The sequence below is a fragment of the Rhipicephalus sanguineus genome, chromosome 2, assembly GCF_013339695.2.
Source record: "Rhipicephalus sanguineus isolate Rsan-2018 chromosome 2, BIME_Rsan_1.4, whole genome shotgun sequence".
Classification (NCBI taxonomy): Eukaryota; Metazoa; Arthropoda; class Arachnida; order Ixodida; family Ixodidae; genus Rhipicephalus; species Rhipicephalus sanguineus.
The window spans coordinates 201942464-201961912 of NC_051177.1; the positions used below are offsets into that span (position 1 = coordinate 201942464).

A 19449-nucleotide genomic window follows, 5' to 3' on the forward strand; every position below is an offset into this window, starting at 1 on the left:
CGGACGTTCGCAGCATTTCACTTGAAACGATATTTCGACATTGATGCGAGAGCTCTGTTGGTACTCACCGACCCTCTCGCCAGTTGTGATACGGCAAAAGAGGGGGACTTTCCGACATAACGCTTCAATTAGAGAGCGTAAACCTGAAGGACATATCGGCACGTGGCCGGGAAGATAGCTATACAGGTTGTTTCAAGAAATGTGTCACCCCTTCTCAAAAAATCAGAAAAATGCGATATTTGCTCGGGACTTTCAGAATTGCTTTTTCTGTAGCGGCAGGAATCTTGAGGTAGTTAAGGACATCATTTAGGACAGTAATTAAGAAAGTTACATTAATTAACTTTTTAATTAGCGGAGGTAGGTGACTGTGTCAAATGGGAGAATTGAAGTTCTTCATGGATGAACTCATCTGAGCTTTGAGATTTCGAAAAAGTGTCCTCCAGTAATTGTTGTGGCGTAATGAAATTCAACGAAATGCGACGGCTTTCAACAGCGAAAGCCATCAAATTTGGTTTTTATTTTTTATTTATTTGAAATACTGTCAACCCTCTCCTGAGGGTCATAACAGGGAGGTACAACACTTGGTACAAATAAGTAGGTACATAATTATACAACTTACAATAAAATTTTTAAACTGAGAGACATTTATACAATATTGGAAGTACTCTCTTACAACCAACAAAAAACAGACATTTCAAATCACATAACAATCAAGAACAATCGGGATCATTTTTATGACAAATCATAAAAATGTAGATCAAGTGAGTGCATAAATTTGTGAACATCATTCGTATGTACTACGTCACCCGGTAATACATTCCACGCCTCAATCGTTTCAGAGAAGAATGAACACTGGTACATTTTCGTTCGTGCAAAGTATGGCTGCAGCACTCGCCCATGATTTGCCCTCTCGCTTCGTTTCCCAGGTGGCTGTATGTAGTCATTACTGTTAATTTTAAAATCACCCTCCAATATTTGAACAAGAAACTTTAACCTATGTTTAGGTCTGCGTTTTTCAAGTATCTCTAGATTACAAAATTGTAGCATTTCTGTCACTGAATCAGTCTTCCTATATTTTGAGCATATAAAGCGAGCCGCAAGCCGTTGTATTCTTTCTAGTTTATTTACCAAGACTTTCTAGTGGGGACTCCAGACAATACTAGCATATTCAAGTATTGGTCGTATAAATGTTTCAAAAGCAAGAAGTTTCGCGTCCATACTTGCGCCCTGCAATTTTTTTCTGAGAAAGTATAACTTCTGTGAAGCTTTAGAACAAAGAGTATCAATATGTGTATGCCACTTTAAGTTTTGCGTAATTGTGAGACCGAGATACTTAAATGCGCCCACTCTCAACAAGTTGTGATTACCGATGTAATATTCGAATGGAACAGTCGCTTTCTTCCGAGAAATATGGGTAACGGTTGATTTGTGTAATTTATTTCCATTCCCGAACTTTGACACCACAAGTGTAATTTCTGCAGGCATTGGGCAATGTTCAACTGGTTATTCCTACTAATCACTCGCGTGTATATTAAACAATCATCAGCAAACAGCTTGAGCTTTACAGGAGGTTGTACAATGTCTGCGATGTCGTTGACATATATCAAAAATAACAAGGGCCCGAAGACCGAGCCCTGTGGTACACCAGAAAACACTTCCAATGGACTAGACACAGAGTCGTCAATTTTCACAATTTGATGCCTGCCATTTATGTACGCTTTAATCCCGCTAAGTACAAGTTGACTGAGTCCCGCACAGCGAAGCCTCTTTAGTAATCTATCGTGAGGCACTTTATCGAAGGCCTTAGCGAAATCTATGCAGATGACATCAATTTGTTCATGCAAGTCTAAGGCTGTCGCAAAGTCATCGATTATTGCAATAAGCTGTGTTGTAGTTGAGACTTTACTCCTAAAGCCATGCTGATAAGGATAAAAGAAATTTTTATTTTCCAGAAACGTGACGATATGCTTGACTATAACGTGTTCTAATATTTTGCAGCAAACTGACGTAAGTGAAACCGGACGGTAATTATTAGCGGATAGCCGATGGCCCCCCTTAAACACAGGGACAACTACAGCTCTGCGCCAGTCACATGGGACTGAACTAGTACTAAGGGACTTTTGAAAAATAATTTGTAAGTAGTAAGACATCCACTCTGCATAACGCTGCAAGAAGGGAGTGGGTATTTCATCAAGTCCGCATGCTTTTTTTAGAATCAAGAGACAAGCAGCTTTTTAATAATCCTTCTCGACAAATAATATCTCCCATCGGTTCAGAAAAGTGACATACTGCGCCCTCGGTTTCAGTTCCGCATATGCGTCTTGTAAATACTGACTGAAAAAAATTATTAAGGCAATCTGCAATATCAGCATTCTGCGTCACAATTTCATTTCCCCGTTTCAGCTCCTCAATTTTATCGCGCCTATCAGACATATAAAGCCAGAACTTGCTGGGCGAATGTTTAATAAATGTACTCAGCTTGTGACTAAAAAAAGCCCGCTTAGATTCTATCAGGTCTTTCTTCAGCTCCCTTCGTACACGTGCTCTTTCCTCGACGTCGCGGTTCTTCTTCTACGCAGTCTTTTTAGCTTTCGCTTTTTATGAATAATGCCTCGCGTTATCCACGGCGCTTTTTAGTCTTCAGCGCTCTACTAGGAATGAATTTGTCGAAGCAATGTTTAACGATACCCTTGAAACGCTGCCACAATTCTTCAACTGTTTCGAGCTCGGATATGTGCTGAAATTGACTAAACGAATACCCCAACACGTGAAGGATGGAAGCGTCATCTGCATTCGCGTAGTCCTTTACTGTACAGTCTTATAAGTTCTAGCCCGTGAAACACTCAGTGGAACAGTGACAAAGACTAATCTGTGATCAGAAATGCCCTCCTCAACACATATCTCGTAATTGCATATTTTGTTTGAAAGGAACACCAGGTCCAACACTGACTGAGATGAAGGTGTTATTCTGGTATATTCATTCAATATTTGTATTAAGTTGTGAGCGAACGTAATTTCCAACATCTTTTCATCACTTTCAATCTCGACCTGACCAGGCAGGAAAGCGTCCCAGTTAATATCAGGCAGATTGAAGTCTCCAGTCAATATGAGCCTGGTGTTCCCGTTTACATGAGTGCAAAGAAAATTATTCAATTCATCAAGGTACTCTGGAGCTGTAGCGGGTGGTCTGTACACGACACCGATAAGGTATACTGCGTTTGAAAGGCTTATTCTACACCACACTGTTTCTGGTACATTGATTTGAACCTGTGACGCCACGATAGAGTTTTTTTATTATAATAGCAACACCGCCCCCTCGTGAATCCCTGTCACATCTAAACATTTTGTAGCCTTCCGGTGCAATGCAGTCATCAGGGACACAATTTTGTAACCATGTTTCAGTTATGGCCACCACGTGTGTACTTCGCGAAAGCAAAATGTATTCCACTTCAGTTACCTTATTAACGATGCTTTGTGCATTAAATAAAAGAAGCCGTAGCTATGCCTGTGGTGACGAAAATGGCGTTCCCAGCGCCTTAGATGACGTGTTCTCTTCTTGTTCACTACGCGTAACTGTGTCGGGCAGCCTCAAGAGCATTCCGCTGTTTCCGTGTATCTTTTCGGTTTCCACACAGGTATCTTTTATCTCGAGCGACATCCCAACCATATAGATCGCCATTAATCTTAATCTTATCATGCACCAACTTAACCTGGGCACCATTAGCCCTATCTGAAGCTGCACTCTTCCATAGCTTGCGCCTTATTTCAACTGTCTCTCGGGCGTAGTCGTGGCTAATGGTTATAGCTGTCCCTTTCAGTTTATTGCAATTTTGAAGGACGCTTTCTTTCTCACGGTAGTCATAAAATTTCATAATTATGGGCCTATCTTTCCCTGGCTTTTCCTGTCCAAGGCGGTGGATTCTTTCAACCGTTTGGAGTTCTACACCAAGGGTTTCGTTAAAAAGTTTGTCGATCACAACTTTCTTTAAATCAAACACTGAAGCGCCCTTGCTTTCGGGAACACCAAACACCAGAAGATTATTGCGTGGACTCCGGTTTTCATAATCTGCAAGTTTTTTAGCTTGCTCCTGCATGATGTGTTCGAGGTTCTGAATTCGTTTGTTCATTTCCTGTATTACCGCAAGATATCCGCTTAATTTCTCAGTTCGTGTGTTTAATTCACTGATTTCATCCTTACTAGTGTCTATTTGGCGGTCCGAGGCCGTTTCGTTATCTAGAATTGCTTGTAGCATCCGAGCATTTGTAGGCCCAGGGTTTTGTTCTATATCTCCCGACAGCAGGAGTGAAATTGTTGTACAACAATGCCACAGAATAATGAAACGCCTGCCAGGGCACGGCACTAGTAACAAAAACCAATCATCACTTCTATAACAAAAGACATTTCCGAAGTAACCAACCTGCAGATGTACAAACGAAGTCTTAGGCATGTTGACCATCAGATGCGTGCCGTGCCCTCTGAAGAATTTGTTGTCGCGCTCGGTCCTTTAGTAGATCCGCCGCTGATGACGTCATGCGCAGTGAATGAGCATTCATCGGTAGACAGATCTCAGTCTTTCTCGGCCATCCGTGAGGTAGATCGGGCGCAGACTGAAAGCAGTACGGCGATGTGGATGCAGAAAGCCACAGCATAACCTGCAGATGTACAAACGAAGTCTTAGGCATGTTGACCATCAGATGCGTGCCGTGCCCTCTCTCGTTACTTCGTAATTTCGTTACTTCGTAATTATTACTAGAGGCCGCTTTTTCGAAATCTCAATGTTGGGATGGGTTTCTGGCACGAAGAACTTCAATTCCCCAATTTGACACAGTCACCTAACACCACTAATAAAAAGTTAATTATTTAACTTTCTTAATTACTCTCTCAAGTCATGTCTCTAACCATCTTAAGATGCCTAGCGCTACAGAAAAAGTCATTCACTCATTTTGGACGTCTCAGAAGAATATGGCAGTCGCGTTGTTCCATGTTTCTGTTTAGGTTTCGCCATTGAATATGGTTGACTTTCAATACTTCGTAATTATTACTAGATGCCACATTTTCGAAATCTCAAAGTTGGGTTGGGTTTCTGACATGAAGAACTTCAATTCCCCCTTTTGACACAACCACCTAACTCCACTAATTAAAAAGTTAATTAATATAACTGTTTTAATTACAGCCCCAAATAACTTCATTAACCATCTTAAGATCCCTGCCACTACAGGAAAACCAGTTCTGAAGACAGCAATCAAATATCGCATTTTCCTGATTTTCTGAGAAGGTTCGACACATTTCTTGAAACGCCCTGTATACAGGGTGTTTCAAGAAATGTGTCCGAAAATCCTCTAAAATCAGGGAAATGCGATATTTGCTCGCTGCCTTTACAATTGCTACTTCTGTAGCGACAGGCATCTTAAGATGGTTAAAGGCATAATTTGGGACAGTAATTAGGAAAGTTATATTAATTAACTTTTTAATTATTGGAGTTAGCCGGTTATGTCAAATGGAAGAATTGAAGTTCTTTATGCAAAGAACCCATCGCAGCTTTGAGACAAAGAGAAAGCGACATCTAATAATTATTGTAACGTAATGAAATTCAACCAATTTCAATGGCGAAACTCAAACCGAAGCACCGATGAGCGCAACAAGCAGACGACCAGAATGACGTCACTGTTGAAGACAACGAGTACAGAGGTGTAGTTCTTCAGCGTTCGTTAATGTATGTGCGCCATGCGTGCTATAATAGCAAGCGCAGCCCGCACACCAGCACAATGAAGTCGGTTGATGGTCGATACAGCGACACTCACTCATTCTGGACGTCTCAGAAGAATATGGCGGTTGAGCGCTCCCGCGTTTCGGTTACGGTTTCGCCGCTCCATTTGGTTCAATTTAGTTACTTTGCAATTATTACAGAGGCCGCTTTTTCGAAATCTCAAAGCTGCAATGGGTTCTTCGCATAAAGGACTTGAATTCTCCCATTTGACTTAACCACCTACCTCCACTAATTAAAAAGTTAATTAACCTAACTTTCATAATTGGTGTCCCAAATGATGTCTTTAGCTATCTTAAGATGCCTGCGGCAACAAAAGAAGTAATTGTGAAGGCATCAAACAAATATCGCATCTTCCTGATTTTTGGGCATTTTCGGACACATTTCTTGAAACACCCTGTATATTTCGTGTCTTGTTCGCCCTAAGAGAACACAGAATCCTCTTTGCAGCCAGCGCACAAAAAAATCTCAGGTGAGTTCTTATGCGAGTTCGTGGAGCTTATGATATTGTTTGTATTTTAAATAGCGCACGTTTGGATTATACCTGCTGTCTTCTTGACGCTTAACATAGACCCTGTTTCGTGCCTCGCTCCTCTGGTAGGTAGGCTGGATTCATAGAGAGATTAGGCTAGCGTTAAAAACTACTCTTATGGGAACAATATCGTTTTGCTGTGATGAACCTGAAGTGGCTATTCTTAAGCGAATGTCAGCTTAGTACGAATTCTCTACTCAAATGCTATCACAGTGCGGCTGCTTCATACGCTTGAAGCGCACCCCTCTCTTTCTCGCTTTCGCTCGCATATCATAGTTGTAAAGTTAATTCTACGGTGAAGGTAATTTGTGATACTTGAAATACTTAGTTGATTGGTCGAGTCAATACAAAAGCATACTTCTTAGTTCAACAGAGTGAGGAAGCGTTCACGCTGTGCCCTTTGTAGTATCTTGTGCGTTCGCGCTCTTGGTAAGGCATAGACCTGCAGTACGGCACAGCGAATGCTCGCACATATTCAGTATAGAATTTGGGAGCAATTTTAAAATAAAAGCGACAGAGTATTCAACACATAAAAAAATCTCGCTTTATAAAACAAGAGGAGTGTTTGTATCGGGCTCAGAAACAAAAATGCATATAAGTAATGAAAAGGCCGCGTTCACAGCGGCACAAGCGGGCAGTGCGTGCATTTGACTTCGACCTGTGTTGATGATGTGATGTTGACGAACTGATGAAGCAGGAAGAAAAATAAGCTGTGTGTACTCTTTAACATTCCCAACTGCATTTTTCTGATCATGTCTCTTAACGCCGTTTCTTGTGCCAATCATGGTGAGACGCTGAAAGCTTCACTTTTGCTCTTTCAAATGTGCCTTACTTTAATTCGCGTTCAGTAAATGAGGCATTATGGAAAGGGATCCGAATTTTATGCATATGTAGTACTGAGTGGCTCCCTCACTATCATAAGATTGTGCACAAAAAATAAGCAGGGAAGCCTCCTTGCTGTGCTCTTCGAGAATATTTTATATTTAGAGAAGGCTTTACAGCTGTTTTATGCAATACGTCGCATAGACATGTTTTGATTTGACGTAAACGAGAATACTAATGACGGCAATGTTACACGTTTCATATACATTCGTGAAAAATATTTGCCCTTTGCTTTTTGTTCTTACACGGCCGTGTAATCGTGGAGGGTGACTTGAGAGAGATGAGCCAGTTTAACATTTTAGCTCACGCCTAACGCTTGCGATTTTTATGATGCAGCCAACCACAGCCATCATTGCCGTGAATAGCAAGGCCTTCCTCCTCGCCCTCCTGGTGCTGGCTGTCGTCTGCAGCATGGCGGCCGCCCAGTTCGGCTTCGGACGTGGAGGATTTGGAAGGGGCTACGGTGGCTACGGTGGCTTCGGCCGCGGATACGGAGGAGGCTTCGGCCGTGGCTTCGGTGGAGGTCGTGGATTCGGAGGCCATGGGCATGGATTCTACGGCTGAGCAGATACTTGGATTACATGAAGGGCGACTCACCACTTTTCGAAATAGTGAGAATATGAGGGCGTAACTGATGCAATTTAGGAAAATAAATTATTTATGTGAATTCTCATTCTTTCCTGTGAAATTCAAGCTAGTGCCCTGGCTGTGCAGAAAAAAGAAACAGAAATTGAATTACGCTCGTTTTTTTGGTATGATTTATGTAACAATTAACATTTCGTTTCCTCTGTGGTACGTCCTCTTCTACACATGGCATTTCCTATCTTTGTGAAACACATGAACACAAAACAAAACAACAAGTTTCTTTAAGGTGGCGGTCCCCCTCCGGCGGCGACCACACCAAATTTTAGGCATCGTTTGCTGACGCACCGTGTCCTTGCAGCGCTCATTGGATGGATGTGAATTGTATTGAATTAGGAAGCTTACATTCTCCTCTTTCCAATGACAGCTGGTGTTATTGCCTAGTCTGAAGCGTTACCTGATAGCAATGAAAATGGTGTCAACAAAAAAACAACGCTCTTGCTGTACAAGGTTTTGCTGTTCTGCAATTACGGCGACATTGTTCAACATAATAGAACGAAATTTACTGTGCCGTCAGATGAAGCGTTATTCAAAGTTTCTATGAAGAGATAGTGCATATAAATCAATTAGACATTCTTGTGCACTCCAATAAAGATGGGCAAAATAATGAAAGTTTACAAGTGAATATCTCTCTTTCTTTTCAATGCAGAATAACAATTTTAGTTCTTTGTTAGACTGAAATGAACTTATTATCTACCGGAAGTTGTTTTGTTTTCTGACGAACAGTTAATTATTATTACTTCAATTCGGTAATAGATGACTACTTGGTCACGCATTGCCGACGAAGCGAGAAAACTATTCGAGATGAAACTCTGAGTTTCTTGTATAATCAAGCAGCATGCCCTTCTCTAGAATTCTATAAAGAGAAAATTGTTTTATGTTAGTTAGGCAATATACATAACAGCAATGAATTTAGCAAATTTTTGTGTTTGCCACGTCCGCAGAAACTGACATTTTTTCTTTCTTTTCCGCGTTAATTCGGAACAAGTATTGCACATTCGCAGAGGCATATAGTGTCGTCTAATTACCAGTATTCACTAACTTTACGACGCAGTGGTTGAAGCAAAAATATTTCAAGAAATAATAAATTTCGCAATTTTCTTTTACCGTGCCGCCATCGGTCAAAAAAGTATGAAGTTGTTTCTTGTCAATTCTAACGTTCGTCAAAGGTGGCTCCACTAGACATTACTAAGCCGAGAGAACATGGATAGGTTATTTCTCCAGACTTCAGTGTTTGCTTCAGTAGCTAAGTCTAGTCAACGTGCCTAACCAACACCAACTGGAAAAAGGGAAGGCCGTAGTTCAGGGCCCTTTCCACACGCACTACGTCAGCATAAGGGGCGGTCGCATCAAGCGGCAAACGAGTTCGGCCAGTCTCCTCGATACGTCGGAGTATTGCGCGTTCGTCGCAGAATCGGCGTCTCCTGGCGCGTCTTTCTTCATGAGCATCTCTTTGCCGTCCAGTTGCTCGTGTGTTGCGCGTTCCTGCGATCGTTTCCGTGTATGTGAGGTTTGAAATTGTGAAAGGAAGGACGCTGAGAGGCTGTGCTAATGCTATGTACCGTCATGCCACGCCAGGTTTACTGGGGACACGACGGTGCATGTGCTCAAGTCCTCGAGGGTGGAGACACTCAGAAACGCTTGGATACGCGCTATGCCGCAGTAAAACCTCTAGGTCACCGAGAATTCTACGGCGTAAGCCTGCACAGTCCCTTGCAGTCTACCTCCACTGAGCAGCACAGGGAACATGTACGCAAGCAGGTAGAGGCATTATATCCCAGCTGGAACCTTGTTGTAAGCAGCGAGATTGTCGAAGATGCAGAACGTTTTTCCGATCCGGCTCTACGTTGCAGGATATACAGTGTACGGGGCCCTCAAAAGGTTGAATTACGCGAAATGCAGAGACGCGCAGACTCTGCATAAGACGGTCACTGTCTCTGCCTCTCATGAATGCTACGATGTTGGGAAGCAGTTCGACCAGGGAGATCCGGTCTACCCATCGATAACGCTGATGCTCACAGTAGAGCACTGCACGGGCCCGGGCCGGCCCGAAAGCCCGGGCCCAGCCCGGTCCGCGGGCCGGGCCGGGCCGGGTAAGGGGTTCTTGTATCGGGCCCGGGCCGGGCTCGGGCCCTCGGTCTTCGGGCTCAGGTCGGGCTCGGGCCTGAGCCAGGCCCGTATTAGGCCCGGGTCTCATACGTATAGGTATAATTGCGTGTGTACGTTGTGTGGCTTTGTTTTTGTTGTTTTGTGGGGTTTAACTTCCCGAAGCGACCCAGGCTATATGAGACGCCGTCGTTGAGGGCTCCGGGTAATTTATAGCACCTGGAGTGCATTGACGTGCATAGAAATTGCACAGTACAAGACGTCTACAATTTTGCTCCATCGGTATGCTACATGAGATTTCAAGAAACGCCTAATATAAGTTTCCGCCATTATAGTTAGTGAAAGACGTTCTTGATACCGTGTAAGGAAAACAACGGTAAACTGCCTAGATTAGTGTATATAAGATGTGCGCGTTTGTATCTAGGGAAACATTTCGAGTATGCAGCTACGCTCGCATTCCCGTAGACTGGCCAACGTGACTTGTGAGTCATTAATATCTCAGGAGCTCTTTTTCGTGCATTTCAAGTGCAAGATGCGGAGCGACTCTTATCCCAGGGCAAACGCCGTTGTTGATTTTCCCATTACTAGTGGCCATGCGCCATACCATAGAGACACTCGTTTCCCCGAGTGGCGGTGACGGTGGCGGTGACTCAGGGAAGAAGGGTGGGACAAAGAACCTTGTTGTTTTCAACACGAAAACGTAGTGTCGGTCGGGTGCAGTTGCCTGCCGAGGAGTCAACACGACAGCTTTAATTTATGTAACGCTGCCCAGCCTGGCGTATTCCTCCCAGAAGCAGATAGAGCACGTTTTTTTCCCAATTGCATTGTGCAATAGATGAGGTTTGCAGGAGACTTGCTACTTTTACTCAACAGCCCTAGCTCGTATGCAGATGATGTAGACTCAATTTAAAAATGTATGCCATGCTTCTTTCTCGACTTTATGCAGGTATTATATTTTGTAGTTGTTCTTTGAAATGCAAGAATGAGATTGCGTGGTTAGCACTGCGTGCGTACATCGAAGAGCCAGCTGTGACTCCCATTATATTTTATATTGCCCTGCAATCATTTCGCAAGAGTGTTACGCGCGTAATTCACCGAAAGTATACACAGTACCGGTGAAAGTTGTGACACTGAAAGAACTTCCTAAAGCAATCTCTAGAAAACATCTTGTGTGCGGCAGGTATCTTCACAATAACCGAAGGTTGGACAGTGCCTCCTTTATGCCCAAGGCATAACTAGCTGAAACGGGCCGGGCCGGGCCGGGCCCAAACCTTTCGGGCCCGGGCCGGGTACGGGCCACATTTAGGAACACCGGGCCGGGCTCGGGCGGGCCGGAGCATGGCGTTTTCGGGCCTGGCCGGGCCGGGCCCGGGCCGGAAAAATCGGCCCGTGCAGTATTCTAGCTCACAGCTACGTTGTCCTAGAGCAACTGGCTACGCAGCCAGAACTGCTACCAATGGCCAAATAGCGTCGGGTCGTCACAAACTGACGATACAATTGCTGGTCAAGGAAGAGTAATCTCTCTTCGACGCCTATGAGAACGGCCACACAAGAGAAAAAGTGTTAAACATCCTGCGGCGCAGAAAAACGATTTGCTGAAGAACTTTTGTGGCAAGCTATAAATGACAAACTTATCGACACCGCCTGTAAGAAAAATAAAAGAAAGCCACATCTCTCTACAACAAATAGGTGTATTGTTCCTGACATAGCGCAAGCACTACACGAAACTGGATTGTGCAAATAAATGTTTCGCTCCTGGAATGTCTTGCGGTCAAATTTCTTTCAAAATACATGCATGCTTGTTCTTGCAAGAAAAAAAAAAGAAAGGTTTCCGCATGGAACCTCTCTTGAACAGCGCTCCGTATTTTGCCGATCCGCCCCCTCGCGTGACGTCACGTCTTTCTTGGAAGCACACTTCTCTCCAATCATGCCTCTAATGTACAATGAAGCCGTACGGGACTTATGAAAGTAGAAAGAAAGAAAACGTTTTGCACTGTACATGACGATCTTATGCCGGCTATGCAGCGGGTTAGGCTGTTGTGGCAAGGAAAGCTGCAGATAACGTAAACTTCGAGAAATGTCTTGCGTCCTCACTTTGGGACACAGCGGTTTGCAGAAGCGTTCCTGAAGAGCACAAATAACATTCCCTTGCCTCCCCCTATTCTTGAGGCTCGTATGAAAATACTTAGTAACCTGCTTTCCCCACGCGGTGAGGTGACGTGTTTGGCAGTGCAGCGGGACACCGATTGAACTATAGGATAAGCAGCAAACAATTAGCTGGTTTTAGTTCCCCTACCGCCGCAAAAAGTCCCGAAGCTTAGATAGGGCATAAAAGTAAGACATTACTTGCATAATAAAGCTACAGGGGCTATAGTAACCTCTCCAATAAGTAAGTTTAGCAAATAATCTGTTTATGCAGCCCCTGCTCGTGTAGATCATGCGATATCGTATTTTCTGGCACCCTGTACTGTCCAGAGGGCACGGCGTAGCTCTCATTTACCGTCTCAGAATCACCGGCATCGGCAGCCAGAAATGCCTAGAAAATGAGACGTTCGCAAAACACATTGACGCGCTCGAGCGTGTCGCTCTAATGCACCTGTTCATTGAAGGCTCACTGGTAGCCGTCATAATCCCCCCTACGTTACCAATATGCATACCCCCCCCCTCCCTTTGTTCTCCAAATGCGATGCTGGGCCCGACTTTGCTGCTACTTCCTAGGCTGTGTGTTCCGCCAGTTCTGTCGCATCTTGGAAACAACCGTCGGCGAAAATTAAAAAAAAGAAGAATGAATGCTTTGTGCGTGTTCTCGCGATGGCCATCTCATGAAGCTGGCGCTATGAATGCTAGCACCGGTTAGGGGCGTGAATTTCCTAAAGCAAACATTTTGTGCGACCGCTTCGTGTACTGTGATTCAAGCTCTAGAGCAAATAATCACATGGAAGGTGAAAGGAAGACGAGAAGGTGCGCCAACTAAAAACTCTGAGTTTATTCCATGTAATCACATATACCGGATGTCCCAGCTCAACAGAAAACCCTTAAAAAAATGGATTTAGACAGTCTATAGAGTGTCTGTAGGCTTCTTGTACACAAGTCTGCCTTTTCGTAGATTTATTATTTTGTCTAAACAGAATCTATAGACACTGAATACATAAAAGACGACAAATTGCATGTTACTTTTTGCCTAATTGTATCCTAGAGATTGTCTATAAGCAAAAGTAAAAAAAAAATTCGGCAGATCCCACGTGTTGTGCGAATCGGTCTCATGCGAAGCAGTCAGCGAGTACTTCTATGCTGTATTTTATGGCTTTGGGCCAAGCGTTAGGAGGTGGATCGGCATGTTTTCGTAAGTTTAATAGTGTGCACATGGCTGGCTTACCACGCACGTTGAAAACACTGGCGTTTAAAGGGTAGCGTATGGTGCGACGTAACGCCAGCCCTCACGTAAGAGTACATACGCCAATGTTCTCGAAACTAATTGCACTTGATGGTACAATCTTGTGAATATCATACGTAATTTTCGTTAATGTATTTACCTGGGGTCGAGAAATATGCTTCAACATAGCTTGCTGAATCATAGGAATACAAATGTTATGTTTATTAGACTACTACAAAAGCGGAGCCAACGATGTAACCACAGACGTGAATCTGATATGACGCCTGTATCGCAGGAGTACATATGTAGTATTCATTGCTTTCTTGTAAAATTGCTTTCTTGTAATCACAACCACAATGGAAGTTGCACCGACATTACACCTGCATAGGCTGTTTTTACAAGCATGTTTATAGACCTGGCGTGGCTCTGTGGCGCAATACCTGACTGCCACGCAGAATGCTCAGGTTCGATTCCTGCTGGGATCCTAATTGTTATTCTTTCCATTCGTCGGGTCAACACTGCTGATGTCGGTTTTTAAATGCGAAGCATTTCTTAGCGAACTTGTGCGACTGTGAGAGTATCTATCTATCTATCTATCTATCTATCTATCTATCTATCTATCTATCTATCTATCTATCTATCTATCTATCTATCTATCTATCTATCTATCTATCTATCTATCTATCTATCTATCTATCTATCTATCTATCTATCTATCTATCTATCTATCTATCTATCAAGCCGCCTACGACTGTGCTTTCCTGGCCGTTTCGTTAATGGGGCGTATACCAAAATTGGAATGGTATAACTTCACTGCATGACGAACATAAATCACAGGTCATAACTTGAAAATCATGACATGCATGTCATGAAGGACATGATTTACATGTCACGGCCTTGGTGCTCTTTCGGCCGTTTCGTTAACTTGATATATACCAAAATTGGTATGGCGTTACAAGATTGTCTGACAAACATAGGTGACAGGTCCCATCGTTCACATCATGACACACATGTCATGTACAGCATGATGTACATCAGAGGGTCTTGGGGCGCTCGTGACCGTTTAATTATATGTATATGTACCAAAATTGCTACGACGACGCATTTCTGTAGAGCAAACATAAATGACCAGTGGTAACATGAGTCTTCCTTATGCTATGCAACGGTTCTGCTTCATTTATTTTGACATCACCGTGTGTACACATATATGTGACTGTTGAATATGTTGTTTTGACTGTTATGTTATGTCTTGACTGTTACGCGAAGTTCTATATTGTACGTACTGCGGGCTAATTGTGATTAAAAATTCGGACCCTATGTACTTTATGTTTATGGACCTTATGTATTCCAAGAGCTAAGTATAGTAGCCGGTGCGTTATTTGTGTGCCAACATCTCTTTACATCAAGTGAATAACAAAAATCATGACATGCGTGTCACGTACGCTATGACATATATGCCCCGTTCATGGTGCCCTTGCGGCCGTTCCGCCATCGTGACATGTACCAAATTTGGTATTGCGTAACGTGACTGTACGACGGACATTAATGACAAGTGGTACCATGACAATATTGGCATGCATGTCGTGTAGGACATGCTTTACATGCCATGCTCATGGTGCGCTCGCGGCTGGTTCACTAGCTTGGTATACACCAAAACTAGTATTTGGTGACGTGATTTTATGACGAATATAAATGACAGGCGATAACATGAAAATCACGAAATGCCTGTCGTGTAGGGCATGATTTGCATGTCATGCTCATGGTGGGCTCGCAGCCGTTTCGCTAGCTTGATATACACCAAAATTGGTATTGCACGACGTGACTGTACAGCGGACATAAATGACAAGTGGTAACATGACAATCATGACATGCATGTCGTGTAGGGCATGATTTACATATGCCATACTCATGGCGCGCTCGCGGCCAGTTCCCTAGCTTGATATACACAAAGACTGGTATTGCTTGACGCCACTGTATGATGAACACTAATGGCAGGTGGTGACAGGACAGTCATGACATACATTTCATGTTCTGCATGATTTACATGCCACGCTCATGGTTCGCTCTCAGCCGTTTCCCTAGCTTGATATACACCAAAACTGGTACTGCGTGATGTGACTGTATGACGAACGTCAATGAGAGGTCCTAACACGCAAATAATAACGTGCATATCATGCACGGCACGATTTACATGACACAGTCTTGGTGCGCTTTCGGCCGTTTTGTTAATTCGATATACACCAAAATTGGATGGCATGACATGCGTGCATGATGAACATAAATCACAGGTCATGTATTGCATATACCAGAATATGCGTTTCATTATATTAAAGACTCTTCATGCATGAATGCATGACACACATGCGATATACAGTGACCCAGATGTCGTGACATGAATGACTTCATTTGCCTCAAAGCCAAACAAGGCGATGTATGCAGCTCTTTCCTGGCTGGTTCGCATTACATCGATTCCAACAGTGTGTGGAATCTGCCGAATTTTTTTTTTGTGTGTGTAATAACATTTTTAAAGGTTATATGCAGTTGCAGTACCCCAAACAAGGTGTACGTGATTAATGTGTGTCGCAAATAACGAGTGGTAGATTAATAGTTTTAGAGATGTCGGCAGACGATATCTATTCCCATTAAGCCCTCCTGTGATACGGCTACGTTTTTGTGTCAAACTCGACGTCATGATGCCAGAGTAATGTGCTGCAAAAATATGTTCCTAATACTTTAATTTCATTGACTATCTATGTTTCTTTTGTTCATCAGCAAGCACTGATTATTTCTAATTTTTGGCCCTTTGGCGTCAAAATTTACCGCTTTAATTTTATCACAATTTCTTTATAGACGGTTTTCTTTTAACCATGTGTACATATTCCAGAGAGACGCATTGGCGCTATCCATTAGTGTAGTGCAGCATAAAGATCAAAGCCAGCGAACGAGGTAAAGCAGAAAGAGAAAGTAGCTATTTGCTCAAACAATGACTCGCGCTTAAAAAAAAATCATGCTCAGTTATTTTCTGTGGACTGAACGTTCTGAGAGCCTTGATTTCAGGAAGGCGGGTAACAGTTGTGTCATCGCCCGAATGCTTTACCCTTCTCTCTACGGACACGGCCTGCAAATCAGCAAACGTACTCGGAATGACCTTTCGACGTCGATACAACAGCCATCTTGGCACTAGTAGACTGTCTGACGTGTTTTGATGCCGTGCAAGAGGGGACTTTCCCGACGTACCGTTTCAATTAGAGAGCGTAAACGTGAAGGACGTGACGGCACGTGGCCGGGAAACGTGTTATATAAACGGTCGCCGTTCACCCTCAGACAACCCACAATCACCTTCGGAGCCAGAGCGCAAAGAAACCTCAGGTGAGCTCTTATATTATGCCAGTCTATCGAGGTTGCCGCCATGTTTCATTAGTAAATAGGGGCGTGTTTTCGTTATGCCTGCTTTGTTTTTGATGCTTTCATGAACTCTTTTTCGTACTTCTCTCATTTATCGAGGTGAATCGGTAGAGTGAATAGCCTTAATATGAAAATCTGACTTCGGGAAACAAGATCGTTAACCCTGTAATGCCCAGAAGGCGTTCTGCCTTGAGAAAAATTATGAGAAAACACTCACCATATATACTCTTCGTGTAGAGTTCATTTTAAGAAAAAAAAGGGTGAAATTTTATTTCGAGCATAACTTAATTACTCTTAATTAAAACTAATTAATTATTTGATTAAATGAGTAACTCAGTGTACTTTAATTATAACACATTAAACATCCAATAACGGCTTTTCTATGAAGCTTTGACGGGTTTTTTACCTCTTTTGAGGCATTATATTTAATGTATCAAATATGATACACTGGGCATTACAGGGTTAATCTGGAGGAGACAAGATGTGGCTATGCGTTATGCACGCATAGCGTTAGCGTGAACACAAATTTGAGTTTACGGTGCGTTATGTATTTGACTCTTATCGCGGAGCTAATGTTATTCGCTTGCAGAACATACTGACTTATTTCTTGTCATTGGACGCATGTCATATATCGAAAGCGACTGCTGCGATAAAACGAACGTGTGATAAGTGAAACATTTAACGAATTCGTCGAGTTGCGACGGATGCAAACTTCACCATATAATACTATGAAGATACAAAACATTCTAAAAGAGAAAGCGTCGTTTGGTGTCTTTCTACCGGTCACGGCTTGTTTTTACTGAACTATGGCTGCGACATGGCACACTAAATGCTCAGAAATGTAGAGTGTAGATTTAAGAAGTTATGTTGTAAAAGCAAAACTGGTAATAAAAGAAATTGCAAAACATAATCTTGCTTTAAGTAAATCACCGCAGTATTCGTCGCGCTGCCGGAAATGAAACAAAAAACAGTGACGACGTTAAGTGGGCAGGAGAAGAAGTAGAATACTGTGCAACGGACATAAAACTATGACAATCATAAAAAAGAACAAAAAGAAACTGGCATGATAAAAGAAATGTATCCGCCGCAACGTCCGAGACTACCTTTTCTAGGCATTACTACTGACACTCGCTTTACTTGTGTCACAAGCAATCAGCGTCAAAAGCTGAAAGCTTAAATGTGGTACTTTCAAATATGTTTATAACGTCAAGAAAGTTACGTAGTCTCACTCGCACGCGCAACTTACGACCTGAAAAAATAACAACGCGTCATAGCAATATACTTCGACATGGCATTGTGCAGGCTTTAGAACAATCGTAATCCTAGACTGCGCATAAAAATGTTTTGACTTGACGTAGAATATAGTATTATTTCAATTTAATTTTATTTTCATACCGTAAAACATCACTTAAGAGTTGTAGATAAAAACTGCCCTAGGGCTGACTGACGATTCGAAAAACCTCATGTTCATCAGAGAGAGTTTATATAATTGAAAACCAATATAAGTACGGCAGTGAATCACCAAAGAATACAGGAAACAGCAAGATGTATTAAGGGATGTCAGGTAAATCTTTAGTGCGATGCTCATCGTGCGATCTGTAAAATGAATAGAAATCAAAGAGAGCATAGCTATATAGCAAAGACGAAAGAGCATATTCAAGGACGTTTTTTTTCCAAAATCAAGTCGAGGTACTGTCTATTCGTCACCTTGAGGACAATGTCACGCATTTCCATACATCTTCATGAATATTTGTGATATCCAATTACTGCTGCGCTCGCGGACGATGACTTGATGTAGATGAGCTAGTTTGGGGCTTCAAATGATGCCTAATGTTTGCATTGTTTATGCTGCAGCCAACCACAGCCATGATTGCCGTGAGCAGCAAGTCCTTCCTCCTCGCCCTCCTGGTTCTGGCTGTTGTCTGCAGCATGGCAGCCGCCCAGTTCGGCTTTGGACGTGGAGGATTCGGAAGGGGATACGGCGGCTACGGTGGCTTCGGCCGCGGATACGGAGGAGGCTTCGGCCGCGGATTCGGCGGATACGGTCGTGGATTCGGAGGCAATGGACGTGGATTCTACGGCTGATTTTAAAGTTGGATTGTAGGAATTACGACAAAACACTGCCGAGGACAGCGAAGACGTGTGGATGCTTTTGCAGACCCAAGCTAGAAAAATAAATTATTTATTTTTGCAAAGTTACTACCCTGTTTTCGATGTCTTTATTATCTCGTGTCTTGAATGCACTAAATTGAACTACTGGTTTACTATACATAAAAATTCCCTTGTCTCGTAACACTGACTCCAGAAGTGTTTGAGCTCACCTACTTGAACAAAACACTTTTCCTGAAAGGACCAGGAATGACGTCGAACTACGTGGATAACTATAAGAAACAAAGGATCTTTGGTGGTGTGAGGATTACAGCTTAAATTTCTACAATCAGTTGACTGACAATTTATGTCAGCAGCTGCTGCAGTCTTGTTTGCAGTGTCCCTGTTTTCTGAGAAGTCAAATAGTTGTTTCTTGCTTAAAGAATATTCAAATATCTATTTAGAATATGAATAACTGTGCGCATAACAAAAAACAACAACAAAAAACATGGTTGATTCCTCCCTCATACGAATCAGTATAACACAAAAGGGAAACGTGTCCTCGCAGAAGTAGTTGAATGTTTATTATAAAATGATATACGAGAGCTTGCACAATGTCTACTGGTGTATGGCAGCTATAGCAGCGCTTGACGTGG

At 42.8% G+C, this 19449-nt stretch overlaps 1 protein-coding gene across 1 annotated transcript in view; it reads left to right on the forward strand.

Moving 5' to 3' along the window:
- The window catches only part of LOC119383996 (neuropeptide-like protein 29), a 151032-nt gene extending 132191 nt beyond the window's left edge, over positions 1-18841 (forward strand). The window contains exon 3 of the mRNA XM_049412731.1: positions 18720-18841. Coding sequence (XP_049268688.1) covers positions 18720-18790 — 71 coding nt within the window. The 3' untranslated portion in view covers positions 18791-18841. The remainder of the gene's footprint in view (positions 1-18719) is intronic.
- The last annotated feature ends 608 nt before the right edge of the window (positions 18842-19449 follow it).